Here is a 16232-nt window from a genome sequence, read left to right on the forward strand (position 1 = left end):
GGTGGCATCCCTATTGAAGATTTTAAAGTTCACTCTATCTGGTATGGCTGAAATGCAGCCTTGCCTAAAGGCAGAGGGATGCACCCCCCGACTTTTGAGGTTCCATTCTGCATCATTGACTCCACAGCTCCAAATACGTATGTGCCCTGCTAATACATAGTACCTTGTGCTTTCTCCATGGGAAGGCCAGGAAGCTCCTGACCTACAGGCAGATCCTAAGTCTGAACAGAGTCAGTCCCAGGCAATAGTCTATCTTCATCAGATTTCTCTAAGCAGAAACTTAGCTAAGATTGCTTGGGCCCTTTCCAAGCTTCCAGATGACTTGTCCCTTGTTTATTCAACATTTGGTGATTGGACCGACTATGTTTGACCTCAGAGTCTTTCCCTCCTTCCTTCCCACCCTCCCCACTTCTCCTCACTGTCTGTGTACTAGGAAGTGATATGCTTCAATGCAAAGCTGAAAATCTTGGAGCATCGCCAGCAGAGAATTGCTGAGGTTCGGGCCAAGTATGAGTGGTTAATGAAGGAACTGGAGATGACCAAGCAGTATCTGATGCTGGATCCCAACAAATGGCTCAGTGAATGTAAGTGCCTGGGGTTTGTTTCTGTGTTATAGCCTAAAGTGCTTTCCAGCTAAGCAGTCTGACCTATAACTTTGGGGCAGAGTTAGGGAGACTCTAGAAACAAGCACATAGAATTCTTATCAAATGGAGACAGAACTACAACTAAGGAAAGGTGACTGGGACTTTGTGCCAGGCTGCCAAAATTTAGATGGTGCCGATGGAACCATTCAAGGGCACCCTTCCTTCCCTTAGGTGGTCTCACTCCAAGTGAGCACTACCTGTCATGCACTCCTTCTTTGCTGAACACAAAACAACTCCCACTTACAGCATTGCATAGAGATATTTGAAATGAATAAGTAATCCTACTCACCAAGAGCCAAGAAGTGGAGGATTGGACCGAGAGGGAGGAGGATAGTTGGGAGGAGATGCAGGAGAGGGTGGTAAATATTGCTCCTGATAGATTACTTCTTATGCGTCCCAGTCCAGAGCACCTGAAAATGAGATTTTTTTTCCTTTTCTACATGTGGCAGAAGATCAGCCAGACATAAAGGCTGTATTATAAATCTGTTCCCATACCACATAATCACACTGCATTTCTAGCCTGAAATCGAAAAGCATTTATAAAGCTCTTAATAGAATAGAATTTGCAATCTTAGAAAAGGGAGGAAAAAAAAATACCAGACCAGTCAGGGGTAGGAAGGAAGCCCCAAAGCGTTATTTTGGTCTAATAGAAAACCCAACATCTTAGTGACCGTATATACCCAATTCTGAATAGTTCTTGCAGTGTTTTTGAAGGACAGATTTCAATTGCTGCTTTATTTATGACCAGCCATTTTATTTATCAAGTGGCAAATCTAAAGTCGGGCCGCTAGGTGGCACACTGGATAGCGCACCAGGCCTGGAGTCAGGAAGACCTGAGTTCATGTGTGAACTCAGACGTTTAGTAGCTGTATGACCCTAGGCTAGTCACTTCACCCTGTTTGCCTCAGTTTCCTCCTCTGTAAAATAAGCTGGAGAAGGAAATGGCAAACAACTCCAGTATCTTTGCCAAGAAAAGCCAAAGTGACATCACGAAGAGTTGTACATGACTGAAACAATTGAACAACAGCAAATTGGTCTCAGACCTTAACTTTGATATGGGATCAGCACAAACACTTAATTTGCCGGAGCAAAAATAGTTTGCTAGCCCCAGTAATGACTTATGGGTGTATTTATCCAATGTCTCACTTTATATAATGACAGATAGAGAGCTTTCCTTGAAGCAGAAGGGATTGGGGTGAAGCCCCACCTGTGACTCCTGCTTTCTCTTTGTGACCCTGGACAAATCACTTGATCTCTTGGTGCTGTCAGCGATTCTTTTAAGACTCTATGTTACAGAAGAGTTATTGATCCGCATTTGTAGAGGGAGTTTCCTAACATGGAAGCTCCCTGTACCAATGGAATCACGGGTCTATTACCTAATCCTATCCTGTAGGGTTTTTTTGTGGTCAGTCATTTTTTCAGTTGTGTCTGACTCTTCATGACCCCATCTGGGGTTTCCTGGCAAAGATACTAGAGCAGTTTGCCATTTCCTTCTCCATCTTATTTTACAGATGAGGAAACTGAGGCAAACAGGATTAAGTGAGTTGTCCAGGATCACACAGCTAGTAAGTGTTTGAGACCAGTTTTGAACTCAGGTCTTCCTGACTCGAGGCCCAACATTCTATTCACTTTGTCTTCTGTGTTTTACAAAGCATATATTAAGTGACCCTCCAAGGTTATGCTCCTGAAGAGGGCTTGACCCTGAACTTCTACATCAAATCTAGGGCTCTTTCCACTAATAAGTGCACTTATGTGACCCTGGGTCTCAGTTTTGTCACTCGCAAAATGAGGATGACCTCTAAGGTCCCTCCCAATTTTAACTAACATTCCATTGTCATTTGGGAGATGGCCATTTCCAGGAGGAGGCAGCTGTCCAGAAAAGGCAAAAGAGCCTGGCTGGGGTTCCTAGGAAGACTGGCAGATTGGGTACCTACTGCCCACTCACTCTTTGCTGAATGTTTGGTCTTCTTCCTAACCTTCTCTTTGAAGCTCTCTGCTTTCCCACCCTCCAGTTACAGAGCCTCTCTAAATACAGAACTCCTCATGAGGAAATAAAGAAGCTTTTCCTCTTCCCTTCCATCTTAAAGCACTGGAAATCTGGGAAAGGATCAAGCCATCTTAGTCATTCAGGTTCAGAATTTTCACAGCCTTGTTAAGAACACATAGCAAAATGAAACATATGGTAGTGCCGTGGGTAGAGTGCTGTACTTACTAATTGTGTGACCCTGGACGAATCACTCAACCCCTGTTTGCCTCAGTTTCCTTATCTGTAAAGTGGGGATAATAATAACAGCTACCTTGCAGGGTTGTTGTGAGGATCAGGACAGATAATATTTGTAAAAAGAAATTCTTAGTGCCCTGCCTGGCATGTAGTAGGTGCTATATAAATGCTAGGGAGGAGGAAGAAGAGGAGGGGAAGGATGTTTTACTTTGGCGAGTCACATCACTTCCCTGGGCCTCAAATCTTAAAGTGAAGAGGTTGGATTCCCCAACCTCTAAGATTCTTCCTGTTGAGTTTGACACTAGTGAACTAGAAAACATCTTGCGATGATTTTCCTCTTCTGCCCTATCATCTAAGACATTCTGCATACTGAGTCCTAGAATGCCAAGTTAGAGAATTGTAGTCTTAGAGGGGACTGAGCCCCTCCAGCCAGAGTCCCTAATTTTACAGATGAGGAAAATGCAACCCAAAGAAGGGAGGGTACTAAAACAAGGTAACAACAGCCAAGACCGAAACCTGGACTTCTACACTCCCAGGCCAAGGCTAATGCAACAGGGCAGTGCCAACTTTTCTTTGTGGCTTGCATTGCCAATCACCCTGTGGCTGGGTCAGGTTAAGTGCTCCCAGGACTCAATTCATCATTCTTATCACAGAGCAATAACAGTGGTGGAGAGGCCATGTCCTCTTCCCTCCCTCCCCCCCATTCCCCATTTAGTTGTGGCCCCAGACCTTGCTTCACTCTTCTCCAATTCACTAATCACCTCCTCCAGTCAGAGGGAGCAAGGGAAGCCCACTGAATGATCTATACAGTATGAAAGAGAGGGATTCTAAGACCTAAGTGGCACCTAGACCTCCAAGCTTAGCAACTCCCAAAGCATGGGGATAAATGTAATCCATCATCACCGACATTGAGAGGCAGTAGAAAGAATGCCAGGTTTGGAAACAGGGGGCCTAGCTTTGAATCCCAGGATGGTCAGTTACCACCTGTGTGACCCAGAACAAGTCCAAGGTGGCACCTGAGGTCCACGGCCCTATGATAATTTCCTGAGCAGCTGCTGTGGGAGTGCCATGTTAAGATCCAGAGAGTGATAGAGTTGCTGCCTAGAGCAGCTTAGGACAAGACGTGTGGTCCCGATAAAGGATCACCTGTGAACAGGCCCACCCTGAAGCATAAGCAGCCATAGGGATAAGTACCATTCAAGTGAAGTCCCATAAAAAGAGAGATCCTTTCTCTGTTGAAATCTATTTCTCTTAGTTAACAAAGGATAAATACGATGTTTCTGAAATGGTGGTGGTTTTTTGGGGGGGAAGGGGTGCTCCTAGAATCCCAACTCCATTTTACATGCTTCCTCGTTAATGCTAGTTCCCAGGGCAGTGGCCTCATACTGGGCAGTCTAGTGGAAAGACCGATGGACAGGGAACAGGGAAACCTGATTCTAGTCATCCGTGACAGTGACTAGCTCTGTGAATCTGAGCAAGTCACATCGTATGTCCGAGTCTCAGTTTTCATCATCTGTGAAATGGGAATAGTAACATTTACATTCTTTACATCGAGTTGTTGTAGAGAAAGTTCTCCATAAATGTGAAAGCAATTAATCAATCAACAAGGATCCATTGAGCACCTATTATGCATGAGAGGCTGTGCTAGAGGATGAAGATACAAAGACAGAAATGAAACGATCCATGCCCATAAGGAGTTTGTATCTTATTGGGGTTATACGCATTCATATATACAAAATAAATACAGTGTAATTTGGGGAAGGAATTAGCAGTTGAAATGGGTTGGGGGTGGGAGGGGCGGGGAGTTGGGGCAGGGGAGTCATAGAGGAATCAAGAAAAGATCTCAGGTGCTGAGCTGAGTTTTCAAGGAAATTAGAGATTTGAAGAGGCAGAGATGAGGAGAGAGTACATTCCAGGCCTGGGGGACGGCTTGTACTAAGGCCCAGAGGAGATGGAGTATTGTATATAAACGCCCCATTTGACCAGTTTAACTTGATAAGCACTATATAAATATATTTCTCAATAAACATTCTAAGCACTATAGAAATATAAATACTCAATAAATATTTGTGGAATAAATGATTGATGAAGAAATCAGAGGTGCATTTTAGCTGAGAAGCCAAGGGGTAAACCTGAAATTTGAATTCCAACTCTAAAACCTATTAGGTATTTATACCTGGCCAAGTCACATCATCTTTCCAAGGCTAGGCCTCTTCATCTGTGCCTTTAGCTCACAGTCCCAGTGGCAAGAGCTCTGTGTACATTTCAACTGTTATTATTGAATCAATTATTAATTATATAATTATATTGATAATTACATAATATGGGATATTATATATGTAATACTTATACAAGCAATTGTTATAATTAATACTGGTAAGTGGGCCCATTTTCAGTGTAGGGCAGGCTTAGTAGTATGTAAGATAAAGTGTAGGTGCTTCTTTAGGAAGGGGATCTAGATATTGAAATTAAGGGCCCATAAAGAAAAGACACCACCCTCCTTTTTACAAGTGGGGGAGATCCACAGAGATGGAACATTGTATATATTTTCTGACTTTTTAATGTATTGGTCAGTTTTTCTTACTTTTTCTCTTTCTTTCTTTAAAAAATATGTTGAAAAATGCTCTAAATCACTATCGATTAGAGAAATGCAGATAAAAACCATTCTGAGATACTCCATACCTATCAGATTGGCTAATGTGACAGAAAGGGAAAATGACAAATTTTGGAGGGAATATGGGGAAATTGAGATACTAATGCATTGCTGATGAGGTGGTATACCAATTCATTCGTTCTGTAGAACAACTTAGAACTATGCCCAAAGGAGCGTAAAACCATGTTTATCCTTTGACCAAGCAATATCACTACTAGGTCTGTATCCCAAAGAGATAAAAAACAAAAAGGAAAAAGACCTATATGTACAAAAACATTTATAGCAGCTCTTTTAGTTGTGGCAAAGAATTGGAAATGGAGGGGATATCCATCAGTTGGGGAATGGCTGAACAATGTTGTGTGTGATTATGATGGAATACTATTGTGCTATAAGAAATGAAGAGCAAGATGCTCTCAGTAAGACCTGGAAAGACTTACATGAACTGATGCAAAGTGAAACGAGCAGAACCAGGAGAACATTGTATGCAGCAACAGTAATACTGTGTGATGATCAGCTGTGAATGACTTAGCTCTTCTCAGCAATACAATGATCCAAGATAACTCTGAAAGACTTAAGATAAAAATGCTATCCATCTCCGAGGATGGAATCTAAAGGCAGATTGAAGCATACTTTTTACTTTCTTTATTTTTCTTGGGTTTTTTTGTCTGTGTTTTCTTTTACATGACTAACATGGAAATACGTTTTGTATGACTGTACATGGTTAACCTGTATCAAATTGTTTGTCTTCTCAATGAGGGAGGAAGAGAGATAATTTGGAACTCAAAAGATTTTTAAAATGAAATGTTAAAAATTATTTTTACATGTAGTTGGGGAAAAATAAAATATTAAATTTAAATATATATATATATATATGTTAATAGGGTATGGCTCTCTGGGAGAGGGAGGGAAGGGAACACTGGGAGACATTTTGGCAGTGTAAAAACAGAAGATACAATGGGAAAGAAACCAAGGCAATAGAGCTTGCAGCCTGAGCTGGACATTCAAATCAGTCTGTCTTCTCTGTTGACACCGTATCCCCACCATCTCTCTTTTCTCTTGCAGTTGACTTGGAGCAGGTATTGGAACTGGATTCCTTGGAGTACCTGGAAGCCCTCGAGTGTGTGACTGAGCGCCTAGAGAACAGGGTCAACTTCTGCAAGGCCCACCTCATGATGATCACCTGCTTTGACATCACCTCCAGGCGCCGATAAAGAGAGAGTCAACTCTTCCCTTCCCCTTCCCTCGCCTCCACCCCATCTTCCACCTCCATCCCACTCACCCACAGCCCAGGACTCCCCAGAAATAGTCACTCTCACCCAGGCCCTCTGCAAAGACAGCACCCCAAAGACCACGGAATGAGGATGAAGGTCGGCGGCAAGTCTGGAGCGAGCGTTGAGCAGCAGGCGATCTTTCTTTTCCTTTCGTTTCTCTAGGAAGGGTGCCAACATCGAACCCGCAGTGAAGGAACAAAATGTTGGGAAGGCTGAGGGATATCAGAGCCCCTGAGAGACTGGAAAGAGCACTTTGAGGAACTTTCAAGGACACATGTGTACATACAAACTGCAGGCAAAGGCAACCTTGTTCTTTCCCGGCTTTGGCCGAGGAAGGGGCAGGGTGGAAGGAGGACAGCTGCTGCCGAGAGCTAAACAAAACAACCGACGACAAATACCCCGAAGACTGTTTAAGTGCCTTGCAAATCTTTATTCTCCAAACGTTTATGTTCATACTTTCTTGTGTACAGATGGTGCTAGTCAAGAAGATTACAAAACAAACAAACAAACAAAAAAGGAAAATCAAACACATTTTGGAAACGTATTAATGTCTTTTCAGCTCATTTTCTCCTGTTTCTGACTTGCTGTTTCTAAGTAACTTGTGTTTGTAGAGATATTTCCTAATCAGTACCACATATGAATAAATGTTAACTGTCTTTTATGGTTTACCTCCAGTAAGGCCACTCAAACAGAACGTGGACACTTCCTGTTGATAGCCAGTGTGTTTCCAGCAAGACGTTGGGGTGCCAGGTGATCCCAGCCACTGTCTTTCACCATCCTCATGGACACCGGACTTGGCTTGGAACGATCATGTTTAAGGATCACTTTGGGTTTTGGGGAATGGACGAGGAGAAAGGTGAATACCATCCAAATGCTAGGGGCATCCTTTGGGATCTCTTTCCACTACCACCCTCCTCCCCAGCACCCTACCAGCTGACATGGCATCAGTGGGCTTCCTGTATGGGTCCCACCAGGGAGTCCTGGCAGACATTTGGATTCCTGTCACCACACATCCACCATTTATTTGTCTCTTAAAAAGCAACCCCATGGACTGAAGTTTCTCATTTTAATTTTTATTCCCCAGGAACCTTTGAAATAGAAAGTTTTAGCAAATGTGGAAGCCTCATGCTTTAGTTGGGGAATTTTCTTTTGGGGGCCTCTTCCATTCTAGGACCTGTCCGAAGTACTTATTTGCTACTTAGAGCATGACATGCAGGTTGGGTTTAAATGAAGGCAGCTTAATGCCACATAAGATGAATACCTTCTGATCTCTAAAATACTATCAGAAAATGAAAGAATAAGGACGTTAATCCTGCCAGGGTCCTTAGTCACCATGGAACTGCAGAGGGATGCTTTGGCCTTGAGCATTCTTCTCTTGCCTCAACCCTAGAGCACAGAGGAACAGGGAGATATTTCCTCTTCCTCTTTCCCCTATAGGCTGGCACATTACTAGTGTCTCTCTAAGGTAAAGAACTGGCTCCAGTAAGAATGGGTAGTGTGATAGAATATAAGAAGGCATGGTATACTTGAGTACTACAATTAAAGTTAAGGAGGTGAGTTGAAATCCTACCCCTGGCACTTAATAAGCTCTGTGTGACCATAAGCAAGTTATTTCACCTTCTCAACCTCAGTTTCATTGTCTATAACTCCACACAGTGGTCGTGGAGCTCACATGAGACGAGTGCTTCAAAATACTTCGCAAATTTTAAAATACTACATAAGTATTAAATATTATTATATATGGTTAACCAGATTCCAGAAGGTTATGGCTTTATACACAAATTAGGATGTGTATCTTTTGGATTTTATCCCCATTTAATAGGTCAAGGATATTGAGGTCAAGGAACTTCCCTGGTAACTACAAGGAATTAGGAGCAGAAGCAGGCATGGAGTATAACAGTGTTACCTTCTATCCCAGAGCTCCCTCCAACATAAGCAGCAATGAAATGCCGTGTTTTTCATTAGCTCGTTGCCAGGTTTCTGTACATCAAACCAGACCATCTGAGGCATCTTCTACCAACACACAGAGGTGTCATTACATTTTCAGGCTAGTGCCCCTCTACACACACACACACACACACACACACACACACACACACACACACACACACGCACACACACACACACTCAGTCATTGTGACTGGTGAGACCCTGGAATCTCATCCTACCCTATAATCAAATACTGTCTTTTTGAAGGCTGATGCTTCTTTTCTGGTGGAGAAAAACAGTTGGACTTCAAAGAACCATCTTTGAAACCTTATGAATCAGAATACAATGAAGCCTGCATTACAAAATCCTTTACTGGTTCTCTACCCCCAGTGAATTATAATTCTAGACTTGAGTATTTCATGTACAGAAAGGGCTGAGATATGGAGAAAGATTGATTTGGAAGAGAATTCATATTGTAACCATTCTTCTCTTCATCATCTGTAACTGTCATTCTGTCCCCCACAACCAAGCAGAGGTACCTCTAGCTCCTCACTTGTGATATTATTTCACAGGTCACTCTCATGACTTTGCTAGTAGCTTATGCTCTTAACTTCCTTGTGTCTGTGAATGTGTCCAGCAGTAACTGGACCACTTGAATGCATCCAGAGGCAAAATCCTTACATTCTTTGTTCTATGCTAAGCTTTCCTTGAGGTCTGATATTCTTCTTCATGACTGATTTCCATTGTACCAAAGGTCTATAATCTAGAAAATCGTCTGGTGTTTTCATTGAAAGCTCTCTGGGACTTCTGTTACAAAAAATCAGTTGATCAGCAGTCTTACTGCTAACCTGAAGTTTATGGCCACATCTAGGTCATCACCATGTTGCCTTTATCAGGCCACCTACTGAACTCTGGTGCCTTTCCAGGGAGATAGTGGAGAAATCTCTAGGGCTTCAACATCTGAATTGATATGATTCTTCCATGGGGATTCTTTTCATCTTGCTTCCAATAGTATTTCTCCTTTTGTATTTTTCTACCAACAATCTAAGACACCAACAGGGTAGTATTAAACCAAGAGTGAATTTGCCAAATAAACTGGCATCTTAACTCCAAAATAATGTCAGACCACATCTTTGAACAAGATTATGGCATTCCACCAGGTCCTGGGCTGGCATTCTTAATTTGTAGATAACATCCATTCTCTTTGGCCCAATTTTCTATAAGAACTGCCTTAATTTAACCAAACCGCATGTGAGGACGTGGAATCTTGTACCATCATGTGCCTATCTCAGTCTGAAACCTATGTGGATCGTGGCTTTCAAGGACAGAGCAAGCATGTTCTGTTATGCTGGAGATAATTCTGTAACTGAGTAGTCTTTGCACAGTGACCAGTCCGGTTAAATGGTTAAAAAAAAGTGCCAGGCATTATTTCTGCCTCAGTGAAGATCCAAGAAGCAAAAGGGGATGAAGACAGAATGTGTGTCTGCAGTACCACAGACCTTTTCACCAATTAAAAGGACCAAAGACGTGGTTATTTGAAATAAGCATTTAGATAGAGGTGAAAGTCTTTGGAATTCATGGGTTTTTCAGCAACCGGAAGGGAAATACACTTCAAATAAAAAAGGTACCCTGGTAATCTCAGTCCTGTCTCCCTGGGACTAAATCCGTATTGCATTTCACGATGCCTGCCTGGTGAGATGTTTCATGCTGCAAAGGAGAAATGGTTTTCCTTATCCCAGGCTTTCCTTTATCACCTGATGTCTACAACCTTTGATCTCTTAGTCCTTGAATTGCCTTCTGCATCACAGGACAGCTATGTCTAACTTTCATCTCTCCCAAATGAGAGATAGGAAACACAAGGCCTATTATTTCATCTGGCTATTGCTATCCTGAAAAAGGAGGGCTTGAGATGCAAATACAGGGCTCTGTCCATTTCCATGAAGGAATATGAGAACCGCACTGATCCCAGAAAGTAAGGCCTGCAAAGAGTTTTCCTCCCCTTGAAAGAGGGAATGGCAGATGAGTGGGGATTAGACAGGGCAGGAATCTGGCCAGTTTGCTGTAAATTAACACCTCCAACTCTAAGTATGATGTCTCGTACATTCTGCTGGGAGGTTGTAGGGATTTTATTGCAGCCCCACATCCTACCCTTGTATCCTGTTTTATGTTTTCCTAAGGTCCATCTATCAATTAAAACCCCTATAGGCATGCATACATCCTCTGCTTGATTCCTGAATTTCTGCTCAAATGTTCAGCCAGAAATAAAAATGAAACCTTGTGTGAGGATATGGTAAGTCCTGGAACAAGTAGTAAATTCTTGAGTTTCTTTCTGTTTGTACATCAGTTGCTAAAGCTCATTGTTAGCGTCAGAAAGACAGGGAAACTCTGCTTTAACCCCTAGCTTCTTGGGGATGAGGAGCAACACTTGAGATTCACTGGTAGTCAGGAAATGAAAACACAATGTCACTTCTTAATGACCACAAATGGTTTCTAATCTAAGTGCAGTCCTTTAAGCAGAAAACAAAAACAAAAAAACAAACCCACAAAACGATAGTTGGTTTTCCAATTAAAACAGAAGGACAATTTGTTCGTTGTTCTTTCTTGCTGGGATATCAGTCATCAGTTTGAATCCATACCCCAACATAATAAACCTGACTGGATGATGGATTTTAGAGTCCCCGTACTCTAGGTGGGTGGCCATGATAGCAACCTCAGTAACTGCTTCCTCTCTTAGTGAAATCATATGAACATTGGCCCAAATTGTAGATTCTTTTTTTGCTGGTAATTGAGTTGGAACTTGATGCTGATCCAGTGATACTCCAATGTCCACTACCTGTTGTCCCTCACTGATGCTTCCTCTTGGCTCCTCTAGCAATGTAACTAACACTGTTGAAATTCTCAAATTACAGAGAAATTAAGTGCTATTCTCTCACGTACTGAAAGTCCAGAATGATCTGTCTTTCACTGAACCAAATGAAGAGCATGGATATAGGCTAAAAACAAAAATGTTGCAGAACTTTAAAGGTATTGCCCTTCTATGTATTAAAATAATCTTTCTCTTTCTCCTCCTCCTCCAGCAAAATCAAAGTAACAGGGGTGGGTGGGGAGGGGGTGGAGAGGGGAGTTGGAAACTTTCGTTTTTCTCAACCCACACTTAGCAATCTGCCCGACTACAATTCATCCCAAAGCACTTTGCTTGCCAGATCACAAACTGGACATTTCACTCATGGCAGGTGAAAAGGACAACTTTCAAGCTAGGGGAAAAGGGGTTGGACGCTAAGCCTGCATTTGCAGGAGACCATAGAAAATTCCCCAAACTCACTTTTTAACCCTCCCTGAGGGGGCAGCTAGATGGCACAATGTATAGAGTACTGGCCCTGAAGTCAGGAGGACCTGAGTTCAAATCCGTTCTCAGACACATAATGCTCACTAGCTGTGTGACTCTGGGCAAGTCACTTAACCCCAATTGCTTAACCAACAAAACAAAAAACACACAAACCAATATGAAGAACCCTCCCGGAAAGAAACACATTCTGCCTTTGAGTGGTCCTACTCTGAGATTGAGGACATCTTAATATAATGGAGTTAAAAGTGGTTCTTGAGGAAGTTTCAGCTTGTGTAATCTAGATAAGAATGCACTGCCCTGTGTATATGTACGTATGTGTGTGTGTGTGTGTGTGTGTATGTGTAGCATTGAGCACAGTGCCTGGCATACAGTAGGTGCTTAATAAATGTTGAACACTAACTGATTCACACGCGCACACACATACACACACATATAGTTTATGTATACTTAGAAATTAACTTTTTTTCCTCCAAGATATTCCTTCTTTCCCTCCCTTCTCCATAGCTGAGACTGTTGATAACTCCTATTCCACTCAATGGTGTTTGGTGTATGAAGAGGATATAATTTATTTGTAAACTCAGGATGTTTGTGTTTTAATAGAGTTGCTCGTATTTGATAATTTATTTACCCTTAGCCATGGTTGGAAATGCTGATGAAAGTGTTCTGCATTGTTGTGTCCTTCTCCTGGGTCTTTCCATCCTGTTTGTAGCTGTGTGATTTTCCCCTTAGCAGAGTCTTTTTGTGGAACAGTGAGCTTATGGGGAGGAGAGGTAGATAAACTAAGGGGAAACAGGGGCAAGGGGCTGATCCCCAAAATCCAGGACTTAGTTTGGAACCTTTGGGGTCCCATTCTAAAGAATTATAAGGGTGGGAAAATGAACTTTGGGTGAATTTGGTGATAAAAGTGAATTTGGAAATGCAGTTTCCAGTGGTCTGAGAAACTCTTCAGAGGCTGGCTTATCTTTAAAGTCTTGAGAAGAATGTTTCAAGTAATAGGTCTTGTGGCCTTGTGTACTCCTAGAAGGTATATAAAGAAGGTAGCTGGAGTTTCTCTTCTTGTACTTAATCTAGCACCTGTTTTTGAAAGACTTCAAAGCACTTTAGTATTTCTTAACCACCAATATCAGAAGGTATTTTGTAGCCTCCTCACCTACCTGAAAGATGGAAGGGGTCTGGAGGCATCAGTCCCGTTGGAGGTAACCAGGTCTAAGGTTTAGGATAGGAGTAAAGATGATGGGGTTCTGGGCCTGGCTTGTCTGGTAATTTGCTGTGTCACTTAATTTTGCCGGGCCTCAGTTTCCTCATCTGCAAAATGGTGAACAGTACCTTTCTCACTGGGATGGTATGAAAGGAAAATGAGATTACAAATGGAAAGTGCTTTGAAGATATAAACTCTGTAAGAATGTTGTGTATTATTTTATAGGTGGAGAAACTGAGGCACAGAGTTCTTTAATGACTTGCCTGAGGTCACATACCAAGTCAGCAGCAGAACCGGAATTAAAGTCCAGGTTTCCTGACTGTCAACCTTGCTCTCTCCCTATTAGACAAATGTTATGTAAATATTTGAATATGTTCAGCTGCAGAAATGGGCCCATTTACAAATAGGCAGGCAAGAGCAGCCTAAGTGCAAATAAAAGCTTGATTCCAGTTTTGAAAAAGCAATTAAAGTTCATTTTAAAAATAAATTCATTTACTGAGTTTAAAAACAGTGAATGCACAAACAAATTAATTAAAGCCTCATTTTAAAAAAATCTTGATGGAAGTGTTTTTAATTAGTCATTGTTTTTAAACTCACTGTTAACTCAATAAAAGGGTTTTTTTTTAATTGTTTGTTTGCTAGAGAGGTTTGTTTTGTTTTCCTAAGCTTCATTTTTTTTAACCCTGAATCCAACTTTTCTCTTTCTTTAGCTCAAACTCATCTGCCAGTTTGTAAATGGGCCTGTTTCTGTGTAGGGTCTTATCATAGATATATAAAAGCTAGCTGTTGGTGTGATTGTCATGAGGCAGCAGCAGCAGCAGTCCATGGTGGACACAATTCAGAAGGCTGCTGCTGGTCACCAGCTGGCAGCACGAATCAATTAAATTTGTGCCGTTTCTAGTGTAAAAAGAAGTTTACTGTTTACTGGAAAAGATCTCTGACTTTTTGTGGCATATGAGGTGTGAATCGTTGTCCAAAAAAATCTGGTGTTTCAAAGAATCAAATTCTGGTGGCATTAAATGTTCACTTTTATTCTGCTCATAGTTGTGAATTCCTCCCAGCTTTGTTCATCCTTTAGGAAGGAAGTAAGGAGAAAACCCTGATTGGTGTGGAGGAGGGGAAGATTTGGCATCAAGCCACAACCACCTTGGCTCCTGGTGGCTCCTGGTGGACACTTACGGGGGAGGGACACGTGTAGTTCTATAGCCATGCTGCTGAGGTGGAACTCGGTCAAGGAACTTCATGGTCAAGGTCAGGAAAGACAAGCAGGTTCAGTGAAAAGAACACTGGCTCCAGAGTCAGAGCACTTGGGTTCAGATCCTCCCTCTGAAACTTACTAGCTGTGTAACCTTGGTAACCTTGGTAACTGCTCTTAGCGAATCTCAGTGGGCTCTCACATTCATGGAACAACCCAGAAGACTGAAGATAGTCACTGGTGGCAATTGGATTTCCTCACCCATCAAAGACTAGGTAGATTGGATTGCCTACAAAATCCCTTCCAGTTCTGAGATCCTCCATCCCTATGATCTTCTATCTCAACATCAGTGAAACAATGTTAGTTATCTGTGCAGCAACGTTTCTTGATCTCTTAGAAAGAGCCTTCACTGCCATTTCCCCTATCCATCACTGACACCAGCAGGGCTGTGCATAAATCCATTAACTATGGGCTATGGAACCCTTACTTCAATCATATTTGCTATGCTTTATGTATGCTAAAGGTAATACCTTTATAAGTCTCCACCCTGAAGACAGGGAAGCAGAAGAACAAAGGAAAAAGAGCTTGCCCAGGGCCCAGGACCATGGACAGATCTGCTTTTGTTCCTTCTATCCTACTCAAACTCGGCTAAGCTGCATTGAGGAGTAGCTAGAAGTAGGTTCTTAAGGGGCAGGGGCAGAGGGTGAGAATGGCTGAGATGTTAAATGAATCAATCATGTTAATGACAGTAATAAGAACTACAATAGCAACCTACTATGCTTCAAAGACTGAAGAGCACTTTACATACATTATTTAATTTGGACTTCACAATAACTCTGCAAGGTATCATTGTCTCTGTTTTAAAGCAGAGGAAATAGAGGCTCAGACAGGTTGAGTGGTTTACCTACAGTCACTCAGCTACCTTAATAAGCTTCTTCCTCACTCCAAATCTAGGACTCTATCCCCTTCCCAACCTTGTTCACAGTTGCTCTAGAATCATAGATTAAGAAGGGAACTTGGAGGGCATCTAATCCAATCTCTTCATTTTACAGCTAAAGAAATTGAGGTGAAATGATTTACCCAAGGTCACATAGGTAGGGTCAGAGGCTGAATGTGAACTCTTGTCTCCTTTGTGAACTTGAACATATCAGACTGTCAACAATATTTACAAAGTTCCCATCATGCAAAGTGTATTGTGATATATATGTGATATACTGTATTAAGCCACTCCCTACAGTTATGAGTAGTCACCTCAACACATAAGTAAAGTAGGCAGTTCCTATGTAGTATGACTGGTGAGACACTGAAGGCCCTAACCTACTTTATAATATTCCCACCAGTCTTCCACAATGCCTAAAATTTCACCCACTCCATTTTCTTTAACTTCTGATGATACCTTATAGGGGTGACTCATGAACCTACTCTCAGCTATAAAAATCCTAGTAATGGGTAGCTTATCCATTCCCCAGAAGAGAAGAAGAAATGGAATATAATAGGAGTGGAAGTTGGGGACCAAGGAAAATTCAAGAGCTTCCTGGGAAGGGGCAGAGGGATGGAAGGCACAGCCAGAAGATAGTATCATGTAAGCCTTGAGGTAGAAAGGAAAAGGAAGGAAGGAGTGGGGGTTATGGAACAGGAACCAGGAGCCAGCCTTAGCATCCCTGAAGACCACCTTCCTCCTTCCTTTCCTATATGAAAATGAATCTTCTGGATCACCATCACAAGAGAATGTACCTTGAGCTGATATTCCTATAATGGTGATGGAGTTGCTCTGA

General features: G+C 42.1%; 1 protein-coding gene across 2 annotated transcripts in view; it reads left to right on the forward strand.

Annotated features, from left to right (window-relative positions):
• Positions 1 to 14305, forward strand: part of KIF26B (kinesin family member 26B) — a 622963-nt gene extending 608658 nt beyond the window's left edge. For both annotated transcript variants that reach the window (XM_020982108.2, XM_020982110.2), the window contains 2 exons: positions 434 to 584; positions 6581 to 14305. In XM_020982108.2, coding sequence (XP_020837767.1) covers positions 434 to 584; positions 6581 to 6729 — 300 coding nt within the window. In that variant the 3' untranslated portion in view covers positions 6730 to 14305. The remainder of the gene's footprint in view (positions 1 to 433; positions 585 to 6580) is intronic.
• Positions 14306 to 16232: the final 1927 nt, after the last annotated feature.

The sequence above is a fragment of the Phascolarctos cinereus genome, unplaced genomic scaffold (genome assembly GCF_003287225.1).
Source record: "Phascolarctos cinereus isolate Bilbo 61053 unplaced genomic scaffold, phaCin_HiC Scaffold_5;HRSCAF=322, whole genome shotgun sequence".
NCBI lineage: Eukaryota > Metazoa > Chordata > Mammalia > Diprotodontia > Phascolarctidae > Phascolarctos > Phascolarctos cinereus.